At 45.1% G+C, this 20,164-nt stretch overlaps 1 protein-coding gene across 1 annotated transcript in view; it reads left to right on the top strand.

The window, feature by feature from the left end:
• ilvbl (ilvB (bacterial acetolactate synthase)-like) overlaps nucleotides 1-20,164 on the top strand; it is a 104,591-nt gene that overhangs the window by 71,858 nt on the left and 12,569 nt on the right. The window contains exons 10-13 of the mRNA XM_063038597.1: nucleotides 4,169-4,283; nucleotides 14,688-14,857; nucleotides 15,550-15,620; nucleotides 19,865-19,936. Of these exons, the coding sequence (XP_062894667.1) occupies nucleotides 4,169-4,283; nucleotides 14,688-14,857; nucleotides 15,550-15,620; nucleotides 19,865-19,936 (428 nt within the window). The remainder of the gene's footprint in view (nucleotides 1-4,168; nucleotides 4,284-14,687; nucleotides 14,858-15,549; nucleotides 15,621-19,864; nucleotides 19,937-20,164) is intronic.

Below are 20,164 nucleotides of genomic sequence, written 5' to 3' on the forward strand. Positions count from 1 at the left end.
CCAGCAAAGTTAGGACAAACTACCTAAGTTTGAGGAACAACATTTCATCTTCTGCCTTGGCATATTGCAGCCTTTGGTACTCGATATTCAACAATTTTGGATAACCAGCTTATCCTATTTATTTGACTGGCCATTCCTGATACAAGATCCGCTGCAATATTAATCGAGGTTTTCTCTCTCTATAGATATTACGTGACCTACCATAGAAACCATAGAAAAACTACAGCACAGAAACAGGCCTTTTGGTCCTTCTTGGCTGTGCAGAACCATCTTCTGCCTTATCCCACTCACCTGCTCACGGACCATATCCCTCCATACACCTCTCATCCATGTATCTGTCCAATTTATTCTTAAATGTTAAAAAAGAACCCGCATTTACCACCTCGTCTGGCAACTCATTCCATACTCCCACCACTCTCTGTGTGAAGAAGCCCCCCCTAATGTTCCCTTTAAACTTTTCCCCCCTCACCCTTAACCCATGTCCTCTGTTTTTTTTCTCCCCTTGCCTCAGTGGAAAATGCCTGCTTGCATTCACTCTATCTATACCCATCGTAATTTTATATACCTCTATCAAATCTCCCCTCATTCTTCTACGCTCCAGGGAATAAAGTCCTAACCTATTCAACCTTTCTCTGTAACTGAGTTTCTCAAGTCCCAGCAACATCCTTGTAAATCTTCTCCGCACTCTTTCAACTTTATTTATATCCTTCCTGTAATTTGGTGACCAAAACTGAACACAATACTCCAGATTCGGCCTCACCAATGCCTTATACAACCTCATCATAACATTCCAGCTCTTATACTCAATACTTCGATTAATAAAGGGCAATGTACCAAAAGCTCTCTTTACGACCCTATCTACCTGTGACGCCACTTTTAGGGAATTTTGTATCTGTAGTCCCAGATCCCTCTGTTCTACTGCACTCCACAGTGCCTTACCATTTACCCTGTATGTTTTACCTTGGTTTGTCCTTCTAATGTGCAATACCTCACACCTGTCTGTATTAAACTCCATCTGCCATTTTTCAGCCCATTTTTCCAGCTGGTCCAAGTCCCTCTGCAGGCTCTGAAAGCCTTCCTCACTGTCCACTACACCTCCAATCTTTGTATCATCAGCAGATTTGCTGATCCAATTTACCACATTATCATCCAGATCATTGATATAGATGACAAATAACAATGGACCCAGCACTGATCCCTGTGGCACACCACTAGTCACAGGCCTCCACTCGGAGAAGCAATTCTCTACTACCACTCTTTGGCTTCTTCCATTGAGCCAATGTCTAATCCAATTTACCACCTCTCCATGTATACCCAGCGACTGAATCTTCCTAACTAACCTCCCATGCGGGACCTTGTCAAAGGCCTTACTGAAGTCCATGTAGACAACATCCACTGCCTTCCCTTCATCCACTTTCCTGGTAACCTCCTCGAAAAACTCCAATAGATTGGTCAAACATGACCTACCATGCACAAAGCCACATTGACTCTCCCTAATAAGTCCCTGTCTATCCAAATGCTTGTAGATTCTGTCTCTTAGTACTCCCTCCAATAACTTACCCACTACTGATGTCAAACTTACTGACCTATAATATCCCAGATTACTTTTCGATCCTTTTTTAAACAACGGAACAACATGAGCCACTCTCCAATCCTCTGGCACTTCACCCGTAGACAGCGACATTTTAAATATTTCTGCCAGGGCCCCTGCAATTTCAACACTAGTCTCCTTCAAGGTCCGAGGGAATACCCTGTCAGGTCCTGGGGATTTATCCACTTTAATTTGCCTCAAGATAGCAAGAACCTCCTCCTTTTCAATCTGTACAGTTTCCATGATCTCACTACCTGTTTCCCTTAATTCCATAGACTTCATGCCAGTTTCCTTAGTAAATGCAGACGCAAAAAACCCACTTAAGATCTCCCCCATTTCTTTTGGTTCCGCACATAGCCGACCACTCTGATCATCAAGAGAACCAATTTTATCCCTTACAATCCTTTTATTCTTAATATACCTGTAAAAGCTCTTTGGATTATCCTTCACTTTGACTGCCAAGACAACCTCATGTCTTCTTTTAGCCCTCCTGACTTCCTTCTTAAGTATTTTCTTGCACTTTTTATACTCCTCTAGCACCTTATTTACTCCCTGTTTCCTATACATGTCATACAACTCTCTCTTCTTCTTTATCAGAGTTGCAATATCCCTTGAGAACCAAGGTTCCTTATTCCTATTCACTTTGCCTTTAATCCTGGCAGGAACATACAAACTCTGCACTCTCAGAATTTCTCCTTTGAAGGCTTCCCACTTACCGATCACATCCATGCCAGAGAACAACCTGTCCCAATCCACGCTTTTTAGATCCTTTCTCATTTCTTCAAATTTGGCCTTCTTCCAGTTCAGAACCTCAACCCTAGGACCAGATCTATCCTTGTCCATGATCAAGTTGAAACTAATGGTGTTATGATCACTGGAACCTAAGTGCTCCCCTACACACACTTCCGTCACTTGTCCTAACTCGTTTCCTAACAGGAGGTCCAATATTGCATCCCCTCTGGTTGGTACCTCTATATATTGATTTAGAAAACTTTCCTGAACACATTTTACAAACTCTAAAACATCTAGACCCCTAACAGTATGGGAGTCCCAATCAATATATGGAAAATTAAAATCCCCTACCACCACAACTTTATGTTTCCTGCAGTTGCCTGCTATCTCTCTGCAGATTTGCTCCTCCAATTCTCGCTGACTATTGGGTGGTCTATAATACAACCCCACTAATGTGGCCATACCTTTCTTGTTTCTCAGCTCCACTCATAAGGACTCAGTAGACAAGCCCTCTAATCTGTCCTGCCTGAGCACTGCTGTAACATTTTCCCTGACAAGCAATGCTACCCGCGCCCGCCCCCCCCAAACCTTTCATTCCTCTGCCTCGATCACATCTGAAAAATCAGAACTCTGGAATATTAAGCTGCCAGTTCTGCCCCTCCTGTAGCCAAGTTTCACTGTTGGGTATTTCCAGCATTCTCATTTATTTTGACAATCGCTGTATTCTACATATCACAATTCTCTTCCTTTTTACCCCTCTCTTGTTCCACTGCATTTGTTCATTATTCTGTGATTTATCCTCCTTCAGACATCAGGTATAATTCTCAAACATTAACTCTCCTCCAGACATTGACCACAATTCATAAACATAATCCTTCTCCTTGTTGGTTGCCAAAAACAATTCTTTCACCAGGACAACCTTGGTCTATCAACCCTGTCACAGACATTTTCTTTTATCCCCACCTTTCCCTCGCTTTAAGAAAAAATGTCTCTCAGCTTTCCAGGCTTGAAGAAAGGTCATCACCCTGATACATTAACCATTTTTCTCTCCATCTTCTCCTAAGCTAAGTGCTGGCAGTGTTTTTTGGTTCTTGCATTGTTTAAAGGAACAGTAGTTCTTTTTATTAATATAAGGTGTTGAAAATTGTAAGCTGTGTCTATGCTATGTTGGCGCCAGAAACGTGGTGACTCTTGTGGGCTGCTCCCAGTACAATCCTTGTTGATTTGATTTGACGCAAATGATGGATTTCACAGTATGTTTCAATGTACATGTGACAAATAAAGTGAATCTTTAATCTTTATCTCTTTGTTACAAAGTAAACAGGACATAAACTTGTGCTCCCCCACCCATAGGGGGAGTCATTCCCCCCGGGATCCCCCGGGATCAATTTCCAATTTCTCCCGGGATCAATAAAGTATGACTATGACTATGACTATGACTATTCTCAGGGGAGAAATACTACGCTGCTTTATCCCTATTTCCTCTCAAGACTCTGCCCTTGAGGCATTTATGATGAAGGAACCTGTACAAGAAGCTGAATATAGGAGTGAAGACATTTTCAGTGCTTGTTACATAAGCAGTACTTATTGTTACTATTCAATATGTAATGACTATACTTTGTAACTTATTTAGATCAAATTGCTATGTTTATATTTCGAAGGGATGTTCTCCCTTTAGGCCATTGAAGTGAATAATTGACTGATTCTTGACCAAGTTACAGAGTTTTGTTAGAAAATTGCTTGACCTGGTCAGAAGTCACTCTTCTGAGAATTTGATCTTACTGAGATTTTCAGTTGTAGCTCCCCTTACAACATATCTAACTGTTGTGTCTTTGTTTCTTTCAGGAGATGCTGGTTCCTTTTTGGTTCAGTTGGCAGAAGGGCTAAAGGGCTATCAGGCTCCCAGTGAATGGACACAGTATCTGAAGGAGGAAGATATAAAGAAAGAGAAGGCCAATAGGTAGGATTATAAAGACAAAGGAAGCTGAATTCCCTGTAAATCTATTGGGACCATTTTTCTTTCCAGAACATTAATTACAAGGAATTATTACAAATGGCTTAAGCTAAACGGATGAGGAAGAGTAGGTTACGTGTTTTGAGTTATTTGGGATGACTAGAATGAAGGGTAAAGTTTAATTGTAAGGAAGTTTGTGTGTTTGCAATTTCAGATATGTGAGATCTTTCAGCTTCAAGATAAGTAACGTGAAGATGGGTGGAAAGGCACATTGTAAAGAGCACATTGTGATTCTACAGTGGGATAGAGAATGAGTGATTGAGCAAAAGTATGGCAAATGCAGTTTAATGTGGGGAAGTGTCAGGTCATGCCCTTCAGTGAGAAGAATCAAAAAGGATCACCTAAACAGAAAGAGACTGCAAGTGAGTGAAGTTTAGAGAGATCAAGGAATGAAGTTCAGAAAGATCACAAAAACTTAGTAAGCACATCTAACACATAGCTAACAGAGCATATGGCTTGTATTAGACCATATGACATTAGAGCAGAATTAAGTCATTCAGCTAACCATGTATGATCCATTCCCTCTCAACCCCATTCTCCTGCCTTCTCCCCATAACCTTCCATGCTCTGACTAATCGAGAACCTATCAACCTCTGCCTTAAATACACCCTGTGAGCTGACCTCCACAGTCGTCTGTGGCAATGAATTCCACAGATTCACCATCCTCTGGCTAAAGAAATTCCTCCTCATCTCTATTCTAAATGGATGTCTCTCTATTCTGTGGCTGTGCCCTTTGGTCCTAGGCTTCCCGGACACTGGAGCTTTGATCAGTGACCAATCGGGAGATCAGAAGCTTGAGAGGAGGGAATTTCACTCATGCTCACTGACGGAGTAGAAAAAGGCAGCAACTTGTGGAATGTTTTTTGGAGATCTGACCAGTGACCAATTGGTGTTTGGGATTGATTAGTGGGAACAAATTAAAGGAAGGCAGGGGCAAGCACAGTGGCTGTATTTGGACTGGGCAGTTAGACTGGTGATTTTGAGGCTTTAGCTCTTTGAAGCTTCAGCCAGAGAAGGGAAAAAAAGAAAAGCTAAAGGTAGAGCTCTTATTCACCCCACCTTCTTTTTGTAACTCTTGGTTTGGCTAGTGGCTTAATCTCGGGGAAGACAGCCCTTGGCCCGGCCAAACTTAAGAAATCTTGTTTGGGTGGATAATGCGTGATGTGTCTCCTGTTATAAATCAGTACCATGAAATAACAAACAGTACACGATATGTGATTAAACAATTGAGCTTTATAATTCTTAATTTAACTATATGGTTAGTAAAGAAACAGAAAAAAAGAAAAGGGCCCATTCTCATGAAACAGTCTAATTCGCAACGCTGGAGCTCACAGTTCAGTCCACTGGTTTCCCGTCGACCTTCTCCAAGCGTAGCCGACCCTCGGACCCTCACTCCAAGTCCACTCCATCCGGTGGTCTACCAACTCTCTCCATTCGCGTCTTCTCTTCTCATCCCTCTCTGGCAAAAGACCACAAAATCCCTGCTTCCAGACCCACAAGAAAGAACAACATCCCTCTCATTGGGTAGCACACATTCCAAAGCCCCCGTTATCTCTAGTCATAACCTAATCATTGCTGCTACAGAGAAACCATTACGTTAGCCGTGAAACATTACAGAGAGGCTATTACATTAGCAGTGAAACCTTACAGCGCATTACACTCTCCCCCCACCAAATTTAGTCATGTCCTCATGACGTTGAGATAATTCGCCAACCCTTCCTGCAAAACACAAAGTCCAACCCAGGTGTAAAAGGCAGTGATATAGCTCCCCAACATGGTAGGGGTCACCCTCTGTTCCCCTGGTGCTACGTAGGCCTGCCTATTCAGTGGTCTCCTAATTCTCTGAGACCTCCGTACCCTCTCACCTAGCTCTTCAGGTTCAGACACTACTGGGGATACTTCCGGTCTACCTGGCGAGGCCTCCCCCGACCTATCACTCATGCCCATCTGCAACACGGACCCCTCGGTCCTGTGGCCAAGCCCCACTTCATCCCTTGCAGGGTTCTGCTGCAACCCAGGTTGACCACAGATAGAACCCCCCCAACCCCCCCCCCCCGCCACTTCACCTGACTCAGCGGGATAAGGGCTGGAAGTCTGTTCCTCAATCAGTGGAGAGTTAGCAAAAGGCAGCATGTACCACACATCCAGGTCCTGATCCTCTGAATCAGTATCCCTCTCAGGGGTGGGGGCCAGCATTACCTCTCCTGCTGTTGGCCCTGCAGTCACCCTGGTCACCGCAGAGTCCTCTGACTAGGTACCAAGTCGGGCTCTGGGTCTACCTGCCCCTCTTGTTCCAGGGGCAACAGGTGGTTCCGATGGAGAATCTTGACAGGCCCATTCCCATCCTCTGGTTTCACCCAGAAAACTGGTAGGCTTCGCATCTGACTCTCCACCACATAGGGTGTAGTCACCCAGCGGTCGGCCAATTTATGTTTCCCAGGCAGCCCCAAATTCCTTATGAGGACTCGGTCTCCTGGCAGGAGTTGGGAGAACCTAACTTCTTGACCATACCTCCTCTTATTTCCTTGATTCTGCTTGGCAGCTGTGACCCCAGCTAATTCATAAGCCCTTTTCAGCTCTCTGCTCATGTCAGTCACATACTTCAGATAAGTCTTTGGTGGTAAGTTGCCCTTGTCAGTCCCAAAACAAAGGTCAATGGCCAACCTCTCCTTGCGCCCAAACATCAGACAGTATGGCGAGTACCCGATAACTCCATTTCGGGTACAGTTGTAACTGTGAACCAGATGCCCAGTATGTTGACTCCACCTGCTCTTGCTGATCTCCAGGGTCCCGAGTACGTCTAGCAAAGTCCGATTAAACCTCTCGGGCTGGGGATCACCCTGCGGGTGATAGGGCATGGTCCTCGACTTCTCGACTCCAAGCATGCCCATTAACTTATGGATGAGTCTGCTCTCGAAATCTCATCCCTGATCACTATGTATTCACCTGGGAAGGCCATAATAAATGAAATACTTCTCCCATAACTCTTTGGCCATCGTAGACGCCCTCTGAACCTTGGTGGGGAAAGCCTGCGCATATCTGGTGTAGTGGTCCGTGATGACTAAGACATTCGCCATGTTGCTGGCATCGGGTTCTATGGACAGGAAATCCATACACACCAGGTCTCGGGCCCTGCACTCTGCAAGTGGGACAAAGGAGCTGCCCGCGTAGGCAGTGTCTTCTGCCGTATGCATCGAATGCACGACTTGCAGTACTCTTTGACCTCCAAGTTCATTCGGGGCCAGTAAAACCGGTCTCTGAGCAATCCACAGGTCTTTTCCACCCTCAAATGTCCAGAATCATCATGAAATGACTTCAATGCAATCCTCCGATACTTCTCGGGCAGAACCAACTGGCAACGCTGAGGTCGGTCTGGGGGTGACGTGACCCGGTATAAGATCTGGTTCCACAACTCAAACCAAGGCCATTCTCTCAGTATGGAGGCACTGCCACGTGTTTTGTCTTCTCCACCTGAGCCATATCTCCCTTTTCGACCGCTGACCAAATGATACCGATGCCCGGATCATCTCGCTGAGCAGCTGCCACTCCCTCAGAACTCAATTCCGGCAGCTGATCTGTCTTCAGAGCAGTCAAGTTACAGTAAACTTGGTGAATGGCATTATCAGAAGCTCCCAATTGATCCACCGCTTGATCGTGCCTTCCTTGCCCTCTGCCTTTTGACACATGGCCTTCACCCCCGGGGCAGGGACGCTCTCCCACTCCTCGTCCCTGACCAGTCCCTCATGCGCCCGTCGGGACAAAGCATCAGCATCAATGTTCCTGCTTCCTGGCCGGTACTTCAGGCTGAAATCATAGGCAGACAACACCGCCGACCACCGATGGCCTGTGGCATCCAGTTTTACCAAGGTCAGGATATAAGTTAGGGGGTTGTTATCCGTTTTCACCTCAAACTTGGCCCCATAGAGGTAGTCATAGTCATAGTCATACTTTATTGATCCCGGGGGAAATTGGTTTTTGTTACAGTTGCACCATAAATAATAAATAGTAATAGAACCATAAATAGTTAAATAGTAATATGTAAATTATGCCAGTAAATTATGAAATAAGTCCAGGACCAGCCTATTGGCTCAGGGTGTCTGACCCTCCAAGGGAGGAGTTGTAAAGTTTGATGGCCACAGGCAGGAATAACTTCCTATGACGCTCTGTGTTGCATCTCAGTGGAAGGAGTCTCTGGCTGAATGTACTCCTGTGCCCACCCAGTACATTATGTAGTGGATGGGAGACATTGACCAAGATGGCATGCAACTTGGACAGCATCCTCTTTTCAGACACCACCATGAGAGAGTCCAGTTCCATCCCTACAACATCACTGGCCTTACGAATGAGTCTGTTGATTCTGTTCGTGTCTGCTACCCTCAGCCTGCTGCCCCAGCACACAACAGCAAACATGATAGCACTGGCCACCACAGACTCATAGAACATCCTCAGCATCGTCTGGCAGATGTTAAAGGACCTCAGTCTCCTCAGGAAATAGAGACGGCTCTGACCCTAATTGTAGACAGCTTCAGTGTTCTTTGACCAGTCCAGTTTATTGTCAATTCGTATCCCCAGGCATTTGTAATCCTCCACCATGTCCACACTGATCACTCAGCTTATCCACCACCGCCCATTTCAACGCCAAAAATTCCAACTTGTGCGTGGGATAGTTTTTCTCAGAGGGCGACAGACTCTGGCTGACAAATGCAATGGGTCTCAACCCAGTGCCCTGATCCTGATACAAGATGCCCTCTAAGCCCTCTCGGCTGGTATCCGTGTGCAGGACATACGGCAATCGGGGGTCCGCAAAAGCCAGCTCCGGCACCTGGGTCAGCAGCCCCTTCAACGACTGAAAGGCCTCTTCACATTTTGTATCCCACCTTGGTCCAAAGGGGTCCGACGGGCTAAGATGCTCTCCACCCGCCTGGCACTTGTCCAGGGAAAGTTTCAACCCTTCAGCTTTCAGGCGGCCCAGCACCTTCAGCAGTCTCACTTCATGCTCTTCCAAGGTGGATCCAAATACTATGAGGTCATCCAAATACACCAACACCTCAAGCAAGTTCATCCCCCATTTATATGTCCCCTGGGGCATCCTTTTGAACTAGAACAATCCCAGGGGACATATAAATGCTGTTTTCTCTTTGTCGGCCTCACTCATCGGGATCAGGTAATATCCACTCCTCAAGTCCAGCACAGTGAACCACTTCGCACCACTCAGACAATCCTCAGGACCGCATACTGGTCAGGGGCGGTGTGCCTGTTCAGAGTCCTATAGTCCACACACATGCGTACCTTCACAATCTTCTTCTGGCCACTACTATTGGGGACGCATAGGGGCTTCGGGACTTGGTGATCCCAGCTTCCTTCAACTTACACAAATGTTGCTGAATGTCCTCCACCTCTGCAGGGGCCAGCCTCTGCAATCGCACTCTAAACGGAGTGTCCTCGGTCACCTGGATAGTGTGACGAGTGCTCTTAGCAAAAAACCACATCAAACTCACCAATGGAAAAGACACCTTCCAGCTTCAACATCTTCTCTACCAGCCTCCTTTTCCAACCCAGCGGCACCGGGGAGTCCCCAAAGTTGAATGACTCAGCGGTCAACTTTCCCCGTTTCCAATAGTTTCTCCCCAGCGTGCTTCACGGGGGCACTAGACATTACCGTCACTGGGAACAAATGCGCCAGGGGCATCCCCTGCTTGAAGGTGACCTCCCTCTTCCTCGTGTTCCTGACGATCACTGTCATCCTGCTCACCTGTACAACCGAGGGCTTCTGTAATTCAGAACTCAGCACTACCCCAGCAGGAAATCCCGACTCCCCCTCGTGGTCTTCTGGAGCGTCCACTAAGAGGGCCTCACCCTCAGGCACTCTAGGAAATTTGGGGGTCCCCATCACTCCTGCTACTTCCCTGGGCCGTACCATTGGCTTCGACTGGGTGAACCACACAGTCCCTCGTTTAAATTCAGTGTCAGGCCCAATGCTGCCGCGCACTTCCTCAAAAGCACCTCGAAACCCCAGGTGCACAGACAATGTTCCCAGAAAGCTCTCCCCCGCCTTCTCCTTGTAGGCCCCCAAGAGCCTCTTCACAAGAGGGGTGTTGGTCCCCACCAAAATTGAAATGTCGCCCTTCTCAACAGGGTCCGGACAAACCAGCACTAATGTATCAAGAACCTCAGACACTCCCACGTCGGCCTCTGAGAACTCCAACTTCACTGACAAATAACCATCGTATGGATAATCACCAGCACTGATACCCCAGATCTCCAGTGCCCTGAATGGTGCCAATGGTAAATGCTTCAGATACTGGGTGTAAAACGAATGGTACAACAACGTGACCTGCGACCCGGTGTCGAGTATGGCTTTAGCATAAATACCCTCTATTCATAGCGACACGCTGGAGCATGGTCCCACTAACATTTCAGGAATAGGGCCTTTCGCTTTCGGGGGTTCCTTGGTACATTACTGGGAATGTGCTTCCCCAGAGACACCAGGCCGTTCCCTCACTGGGTCTCCTCTAAATTTCCCGACGCCTCTCCCTGCTTAGGTACCCAGGGCCTCGCTCTCCTTCTGGCGTGACACCTGCTGCCAGCAGCCCTCCGCATTGTCCGTCCCCTTGGGGAATCTGCCCCCCCCCATCGGCTCCATCATATGGGGGGGTCAAACCCTCTGATGACAACCGACATATCTCCATTCTCAACTCTGCCACAATCTCCTCTACCACTCCCCGGGGTAGGCTATCTGTGGTCACTTCGCAGCAGGGGACCACTACTGAGGACTGTACCCTGCTGACAGAGGCCTCCCGCGCCTCCAACGCGTTCTCCTCTTCCCGTACCTCTTTGATCGGCTCAACAAAAGATGGAGAGGGGCACATCTTACGAGACTATCGAAGACCCCAAGCAATCTGGGCACTCCTGGCTATCTGGTCCATTCTTAACTGATGCACCTTACCACCTGAATGACCCCTCTGCGCCGCAAATAATTTAGCTGCCTCTCTGGCCGGAAAATAAAAGCAGAAAGCTTCTCCCCCTTCTCCTGACGCATGTTCTGAAACCCCACCATGAGCTCTGTTGGGCCAAAAGCATTGTCCAGTGTTTGCATGTAATTGACAGCTGTTGCTATGGGATACCACAACTTGACGGCTCTCACAACGTCAGTGGCCCGCCCTTTCAAGCTCTGAACCAATCTCTGTTGCTTTATGTCATCAGAGCATGGCCACTCATCTAACAACTGAGAGGTCTGCTCTGCCCAAGTCTCATACTCCTCCTCCCCTTTTTGGGTGGGCGTTATTCCAGAGTATAGGCAGAGCCTACCATAGCTGGGTCTTTGAACCTGGGCATTTTTCCATCTATTCGCCAGAGAGGTAAGGACGGATACTAACTCAGAATTCTCACTCTTCACTGGGGGTCATGGACTAATTAAACATTCCAATCCGACCACTCCTCCCCTTCACTCCTCAGAAACGATAGAACCCTGTCTTTGAAATTTCCGCCCCCCCCCCCCAGCTAGCACTACGTCAGCGCTGGTCTGCATTAAAACGAGAGCTGCTCCCGCCATTTTATCAAACCCCTACCCTGCAATCTCAACTTTAACAGTACTTCACAGGCGAATTAACAATTCATCTGGAGTACGAATATCTACTCCACTGGTTCAATGCTCAGGGTAATCACACAACATCTAACAAAATCAATCCCGAACGATACCCCCACAATAGTAACTCCGGTTCGGTAAATGGCTTAATCTAGGGGAAGACCGCCCTTGGCCCGGCCAAACTTAAGAAATCTTGTTTGGGTGGATAATGCGTGATGTGTCCCCTGTTACAAATCAATACCATGAAATAACAAACAGTACACAATATATGATTAAATGATTGAGCTTTATAATTCTTAATTTGACTATCTGGTTAGTAAAGAAACAGGAAAAAGAAAAGAGCCCATTCTCATGAAACAGTCTAATGTGCAACATTGGAGCTCACAGTTCAGTCCACTGGTTTCCCGTCGACCTTTTCCGAGCGTAGCCGACCCTCAGACGCTCACTCCAAGTCCACTCCATCTGGCGATCTACAAACTCTCCAATAGTGTCTTCTCTCCTCATCTCTCCTCATCTCTCCCTGGCAAAAGACTGCGAAATCCCTGCTCCCAGACCCACAAGAAAGAACAACATCCCTCTCATTGGATAGCCCCACATGCCAAAGCCCCATTATCTCTAGTCATAACCCAAACACTGCTGCTACAGAGAAGCCATTACATTAGCAGTGAAACCTTACAGCATGTTACATTTACATTTGCTCAGTTAGGACAGTAGAGATGCCAGGCAGGATAGTTGAATGCTCCTCTCTCAGGATATGGGAAGGCAGGGAAATCTCCCGTATCCTTGACTACAACCGTGAGAAGTGAATCCAGCTGCAGCTTCTAATAATACACAATATGGAGTTAGAGCTGGAACTGGATGAACTCTGGATCATTCGGGAGGCTGAGGGGTTGAAAGATAGGACATATTGAGAGTTAGTTACACTCAAGGTGCAGAACATAGGAAACTGGGTGACAGTCAGGAAGGGGACAGGGGTTAAGGAGCCAGTGCGGAGTACCCCTTTGGCCACCCCCTTCAACATCAGGTTTGGATACTGATCTAGCAGAGGAAAATCACAGTGGTTGGGTCTCTGGCACTGAGTCTGGCTCTGTGACTCAGAAGGGAAGGGGGTGTGGGGGAGAAGAGGTGCGCTGTAGTGATAGGGGATTCAATTGTTAGGGGAAGAGAAAGGAAGTTCTGTAGGCGAGAACAATGTTCCTGACACTATTCCATCTGCCACTTCTTTGCCCATTCTCCTAATCTGTTGAATTCCTTCTGCAACTTCCCTGCTTTTTCAACACTACCTATCCCTCCATCTGTCTTTGTATAGTCTGCAAACTTGACCACAAAGCCATCAATTCTGTCATCCAAATCATTGACATACAACATAAAAAGAAGCACTCCCAACACTGACCTCTGTGGAACACCACTAGTCACTGGCAGCCAATCAGAAAAGGCTCCCTTTCTTCCCACTCTTTCCCTTCTGCCAATTAGTTAGTGCCCTATTCATGTTCGTAGCTTTCCTGTAATACCATGGGCTCTAATCTTGTTAAGCAGCTTAATGTGCAACACCTTGTCAAAGGCTTTCTGAAAATCCAAGTACACAACATCCACTAATTCTCCTTTGTCTAGCTTCTTGTTATTTCCTCAAAGAATTCCAACAGATTTGTCAGGCAAAATCTTTCCTTAAGGAAACCATGCTGATTGGGCCTATTTTATCATGTGCCTCCAGGTACCCCAAAACCACATCCTTACCAATCGACTCCAATATCTTTCCAACCACTGAGGTCAGGCTAACTGGCCTATAATTTCCTTTCTTCTGCCTCCCTCCCTTTTTGAGTGGTATTTGCAATTCTCCAGTCCTCCGGAACCATGCCATAATCTATTGGATTCTTGAAAGATCATTACTAATTCCTCCACAATCTCTCCACCTACCTGTTTCAGAACCCCAGGGTATTGAAACAGGGTTGGATTTTAAGAATAGGGAGATTTTATACGAGAAGTTTGCAAGACCACATCTTAAACTCTGTGAAGAATTCTGGTCCCCTTAACTAAGAAAAGGTTTCGTAGCATTCAATGTAATACAAATGAGTCTCACCAGCCCAATTCCTGGGTGCTTTATCAAGTGAGTTAGTTAGTTTGGGTCTGTATTCCTTTAAGTTTAGAAGAATAGGGGTAATCTTATTCAAATGTGTGAATCTGAAGGGACTTTTACAATATAGATGTTGAGATGTTTTCACTAGTGGGATAGTCACAAACAAGGGGACATAGCTGCAGGATAATGAGCCAGTGATTTAAAACTGAGGTGCATTGAAATCTCTCAGAAGGGAGTGTATCTGTAGAATTCTCTGCTCCACAGGTTGGTGGAGGCCAGATCATTAGATACATTTCAAGTAGAGATTGAGGAACTAAGGGCTTTGGGACTCTGGCACAGAATAGGAATTAGGCCGGCATAGGTCAGCCATAATAGTTTTGAATGGTGGGGCTGATTTGGGGGCTTAATGATTATTGCTCCTCTTTTCTTGTGTTCTTGTTGTTGAAAAAAAAATTTCTTCTAAAAACATAAAATGTTGGAAATATTCGAAAGGCCAGGCTTTGAATAGGAAGAGAGGACATGTGTTTCCAGCCACTTTGATGGAACTATAATACATCTTTGGGGATTTTACTTGAACCCTACATATTGCCAGCTAAGAATGTTATAAAATTGTTGTCAATTGAGCCAGGCAATATTTCACATTTTTGAGAACTTGATGAAATGTTCCGAAGATGCTTTATTTTTCTTCCAGTGAAAAGTCAGAGGAGAAAGTGGAAAAATATCTGAACCCTTTGAAGGTACTGCATCATGTTGAACGTTTATTGGAGGAGGATAGCATAATTGTGACCGATGGTGGTGATTTTGTGGGCAGCGCTGCCTATATCTTGAAACCTCGAGGGCCTCTTCGATGGCTCGATCCTGGTAAGTGGTAAATGGATCATTCAAGAAGTTTCTAAGGTAGAATTGTGGGCAACAGGAATCTACCAGTGTTTTTTCTTGTGTGTGACTGAATGACTTCTTTTCCTGAAGAAATTTAATATTGTTCAGACCTGGGTGAAGCTGAGGAATGATTTGTTGTCTGTATATAAATACCAATTGATGCTTATTAGGAAGAGTTGATTAGTTCAGCATAGCTCACAAGGACCTCAGATAGATAGTGTTTCTCAGTGCCTCATGTATAACCTGCCAACATGTAGCCTGCAACTTGTGGGCTGTTCTCTTCACAAGTGCTTCAGGCACTTGGCTTTTATGTCAAGAAAAGGCTCAGTGAGAATGACGCAGGAGATCAAGAAGCTAATTATCCATAAACGTAATATGTTCCTTGTTTAGAAGCTTCATCCTTCATTAAGGGGGAAAGAACCTACTGTCTAAAGATACCTGAAGATTTAGGTCCAGCAGAAAACCCAGGAACTAAAGAGCAGACGGTGGACAGAGAGAGCACAGGAGACTCAGAAACTCACTGGCAGCCATGACCTGTTTATGTTCTATAGTGTGGTAAATTCATTTATGGTCAGAAGCAAGGATAGGAGTGTCACGTTGCTTTGTACGTATTTTTTAATTAGTTGAAACTATTCTGCATTTCTAATTGTTTATCTCTAATTTTTCTGTTCCAGGAGCTTTTGGGACACTCGGAGTGGGTGGCGGGTTTGCACTAGGGGCCAAGCTATGCAGACCAGATTCTCAGGTCAGTAGAACCTTTTGTGTTTTTTGTGCTGTACAAGCTGCCAAAGGGGCATTTTATTATTCTGCTTATTTTGCTACTGACGCACTCCACCCAGTCTTGTATTTTGGGATTAGTGAACTGAGCTGCAGAAATCTCTTCCGGTACAATACTCCTAGAAAATGAGATTGGGCAATCTTAAACCATTTTAGGGAGTGTACCTACAACATTAAACCACTTACATTTTCAAAATTCTTTCAAAGCATGAGGATGGCTGGGGTTGATATAAATGTTTCAGATTCTAAGATGGGCTTGGAACCTGCTGAGAAACATAAGTCAGATTCTTGGCACACTTGGTTTATGGAAAGCATATCAAGCAAATGTTTTGTAGGCAACGTATTGCAAATTGCCATAGTGTTTAGCATACATACGGCTTTGCCATTAGCCCTGCGGGAGCAAAAGAGAATCGTTTTCTCTCTTAATTCCTTTGGTTTCAATAATTTGTTATAAATATGTCAGAAATTTAGGTGTGCTGTTTCCTGCTCTATGTTTTATAGTCCCAAAACGAAACTCAACCTTGGAGGCTTACCACAATTATAACTGTGGTGTCATATTCCTGCTAGTAGCAAATCCAAAGCCAAATTCAAAGTAATTATTTACATACTATCTTGAGATTAATTTTCTTGCAGGCATACACAGTAAATACAAAAGAGCGCAATAGAATCAATGAAAAAATGCATGCAAACTAAGACGAACAACACTCACCCATCCTCATTACCCCATCTACCTGACTTCACCCATCATCTCCTAGCCTGTACTACTTCCCCTCCCTCCATCTTCTTATTCTGGCTTCTTCCCTCTTCCTTTTCAATTCTGATGAAGGGTCTCAGCCCAAAACATCAACTCTTTAATCCTTTCCAGAGATGCTGCCTGACCTGCTGAGTTCCTCCAGCGTTTTGTGTGTGTTGCTCTGGATTTCCAGCATCTGCAGAATCTCTTGTGATTACAGACGAGCAACCAATGTGCAAAGGGCAGCAAATTATGCAAATACAGTACTGTACAAAAGTCTTGGCCACACATATATAGCTCACACTTTTGAACAGTACTGTAGTAATTTTATGTATTGCACTGTACTGCTGCTTCAAAAAAAAGACAGATGTCTTGACATAGGTGAGTGGTGATTAACCTGATTTTGAAAAGGGTCTCTATTGTAGACTGAGAGTGGGAAGGGGACAGAGAGAGAGGAATCATGGTTGGGAAAAGGGAACGAGAGAGGGGACGGAGCAGGAAGTGCCAGAGAGACATTCTGTAATGGTCAATAAACCAATAATTTGACCTTGCCTGGTGTCTCAGGGTTGGATGTGTCTGCACCCACGCCAACCCCCTGCCCCTGCCACTCTTTTCTGCCACCTGTCCCACACCCTTTCCGTGACGCTGCAACCTCACCATTCCCAACATCCTTTGCTCCCACCAGATTTACACACTCGCTCTCTGCTCCACGTTAACAAATACAGTACTGTGCAAAAGTCTTAGGCACCCTAGCTAATATATGTATATGTCTAAGACTTCTGCACAGTACTGTAAGTCAGGTGTCCGTAAGCTGGGGAGGACATGTATGAGAAATTACTCTGCTCTCACTATCACTGGGAATAGAGGAACTTTACTGAAACATTGAGTGTGTGTGTTTAGGCTTCTGTACCACCTCTTTGATGGTAGCAATGAGAAGAGGGCTCTTCCTGGGGTCCTTAATGATGGATGCAGCCTTTTTGAGGCATCGCCTTTTGAAGATGTCCTCGATGCTGGGAAAGCCATTGCCCATGAAGGTGCTTGCTGAGTTTGCAACTTTCTGGAGCTTTTTCTGATCCTGCGCAGTGCCCCCCTCTCCATACCAGATGGTGATGCAACCAGTAAGAATGCTGTCCATGATACATCTGTAGAAATTTGCTAGTCTTTGGTGACGTACAAAAGTATAAACTACATTTATTATCAAAGTATGTATACTTAATACAACCTTGAGATTCGTCTTCTTAAAGGAACCCAATAGAACCCATTAAAAAGACTGTCAAACACCCAGTGTGCAAAAAAGAAAAAACAAATCACGCAAAGAATAAAGAGTAAGCAAATAACATTTAGAACTAAAGTTCACAAAAGTGAGTTCACATCCAGGAAGCCAGTCACATCCAAACCAGGAGCCCGTTAGTTGCAGTCCACAGCCTCAGTTCAGCACAGAGCCGAGTAAACCTTGCCACACTGTCAGCTGAACACTGGTCCGTCCCTCGCCTCCAGTGCCAACCCCCTGACCTTTTCGATTTGGCCCTTCACTTCGTTTGACCCGACCTTTCCAATCTGGTCTTTCACTTAAATTGATCAAACATCGGCTCGTTTCTTGGGCATGGGCTCCACTGCCTCGACTCTGCTTCGCCTCAGTTTTACTGCTTTGAATTGCTACCAAGACTGCTCCAGCAATAACCATACCACCGAGATGCAACACAGAGTGTCATAGGAAGTCATTCCTGCCTGTGGCCATCAAACTTTACAACTCCTCCCTTGGAGGGTCAGACATCCTGAGCCAATAGGCTGGTCCTGGACTTACTTCCTGGCATAATTTACATATTACTATTTAATTATTTATAGTTTTATTACTATTTATTATTTATGGTGCAACTGTAACGAAAACCAATTTCCCTTGGGATCAATAAAGTATGACTATGACTATGACATTGGCTCATTCCTTGTTCTTGGGCCTGGGCCCTGCCGCCTTGATTCAACTCATATTCGCTACGCCACGCCACCTTCGTCCTGTACCTTTGAGACTTCAGTTCACACTGCAAAAATGCCAGGCTGTAGGACAGTTCAAAAGCTCAACTCTGAAAAGGAAGTTACAGGCTATTGATTGCAGTGATTGTTTCATAGAAGAAGGGTGACTAATAAAATAGTTTGTAGTTTTCTTTGGTGTCACTAAGTCGTTACTGTGTTCCACCAGTGCCATCTTAAACCAGAAGTCTCCTCAAGCTCCTAATGAAATATAGCTGCTGTTGTGCCTTCTTTGTATTTGCATTGATATGTCGGACCCAGGATAGACCTTCAGAGATGTTGACACTCAGGAACTTGAAACTGCTTACCCTTTCCACTGCTAATCCCTCGGTGTGGACTGGTGTGTGTTCCCTCAATTAACCCATGATGACAGATGGAATTTAATCCTGAAAAGTACAAGCTGATGCACTTTGGTTACTAAAAAACGTAGGATATACACATTAAATGGCAAATCCTTGGTTAGTATGAGGAACAGAAAGATACTTGTGTACAACTCCAAGGATCCTTGAATATAATCACACAGGTAATATGAAGACATGCAGCATCTATGCTTTCATTAGCTGGAGCAAAGAATATAAGAGCGGGAGGTTATGTTACAACTATATAAATTGCTTGTTAGGCTACTTCTGGCTGCCCTGCTATAAGGATATGATTGTACTGGAGAGAATGTAGAGGGGAACAAAAACAACAGGAATACTGCAGATGCTGGAAATTCAAGCAACATACATCAAAGTTGCTGGTGAACGCAGCAGGCCAAGCAGCATCTATAGGAAGAGGCGCAGTCGACTGCGCCTCTTCCTATAGATGCTGCTTGGCCTGCTGCGTTCACCAGCAACTAGAATGTAGAAGGGGTTCATCAGGGTGTTGGCTGGGATGGAATATTTCAGTTATGAGGAGAGAATGGATGGGCTGGGTTTGTTTTTCTTGTAGGAGAGAAGACTGGAGGGGTGACCTGATAGATATGTAGATAGGGCACACAGAAAAGAACTGTTCCCCTTAGCAGAGGTGTCTAAAACTAGCAGTTATGGTTAAGGGTTAAAGGTTTAGAGGAAATACGAGAAAGAATATTTTCACCTAGAGGGTGGTTAGAATCTGGGACACACTGCCTGAGATGGAGACTCTCACAATATTTAAATAGTATCTAGATGAACACTTGAATTGTCAATTTATGGAAGGCTATGGACCAAGTGCTGATAAATGGGACGAGTTTAGCATTATACATAAGTACTTTATGGTTGACATGGATGTAGTTTGCTTTAAGGCCTATACCTGTACTGTATGATTCTACAACTCTATGCAAGGTAAGCTTGCTGAGAGATCAATTGACTTAATTCACAAACATTAACATCAGAATTTTAAAATATAGACTCAGTTTTACAATTCTTGCTGCATTCTCTGTCTAAGGTAATGATGCAAGGCTCTGCTCTATGGGAATCTGTGTTTAATTTTTCTAGGTTTGGATCATTTATGGGGATGGTTCCCTGGGCTACAGTATTGCAGAATTTGACACTTTTAAACGACACAAGGTAAGTGTTGTACTTTTGCTAAAATTAACCAGTTTTATTGCAAAAACCTTGGGCTGGATGCTGAGTGCAGTCTCCCCCTAAATGATATCTTACCAGCATGCCACCATTGGGCATAAAAGTACAGGTTGTCTTGATGCTGCCTTTTTGTCAGCCATCTCTTTGCACTATATTAGTTTTCTTAGACCATAAGACATGGGAGCAGAATTAAGCCATTTGGCCCATTGAGTC

Source organism: Mobula hypostoma, chromosome X2 (assembly GCF_963921235.1).
Source record: "Mobula hypostoma chromosome X2, sMobHyp1.1, whole genome shotgun sequence".
Classification (NCBI taxonomy): Eukaryota; Metazoa; Chordata; class Chondrichthyes; order Myliobatiformes; family Myliobatidae; genus Mobula; species Mobula hypostoma.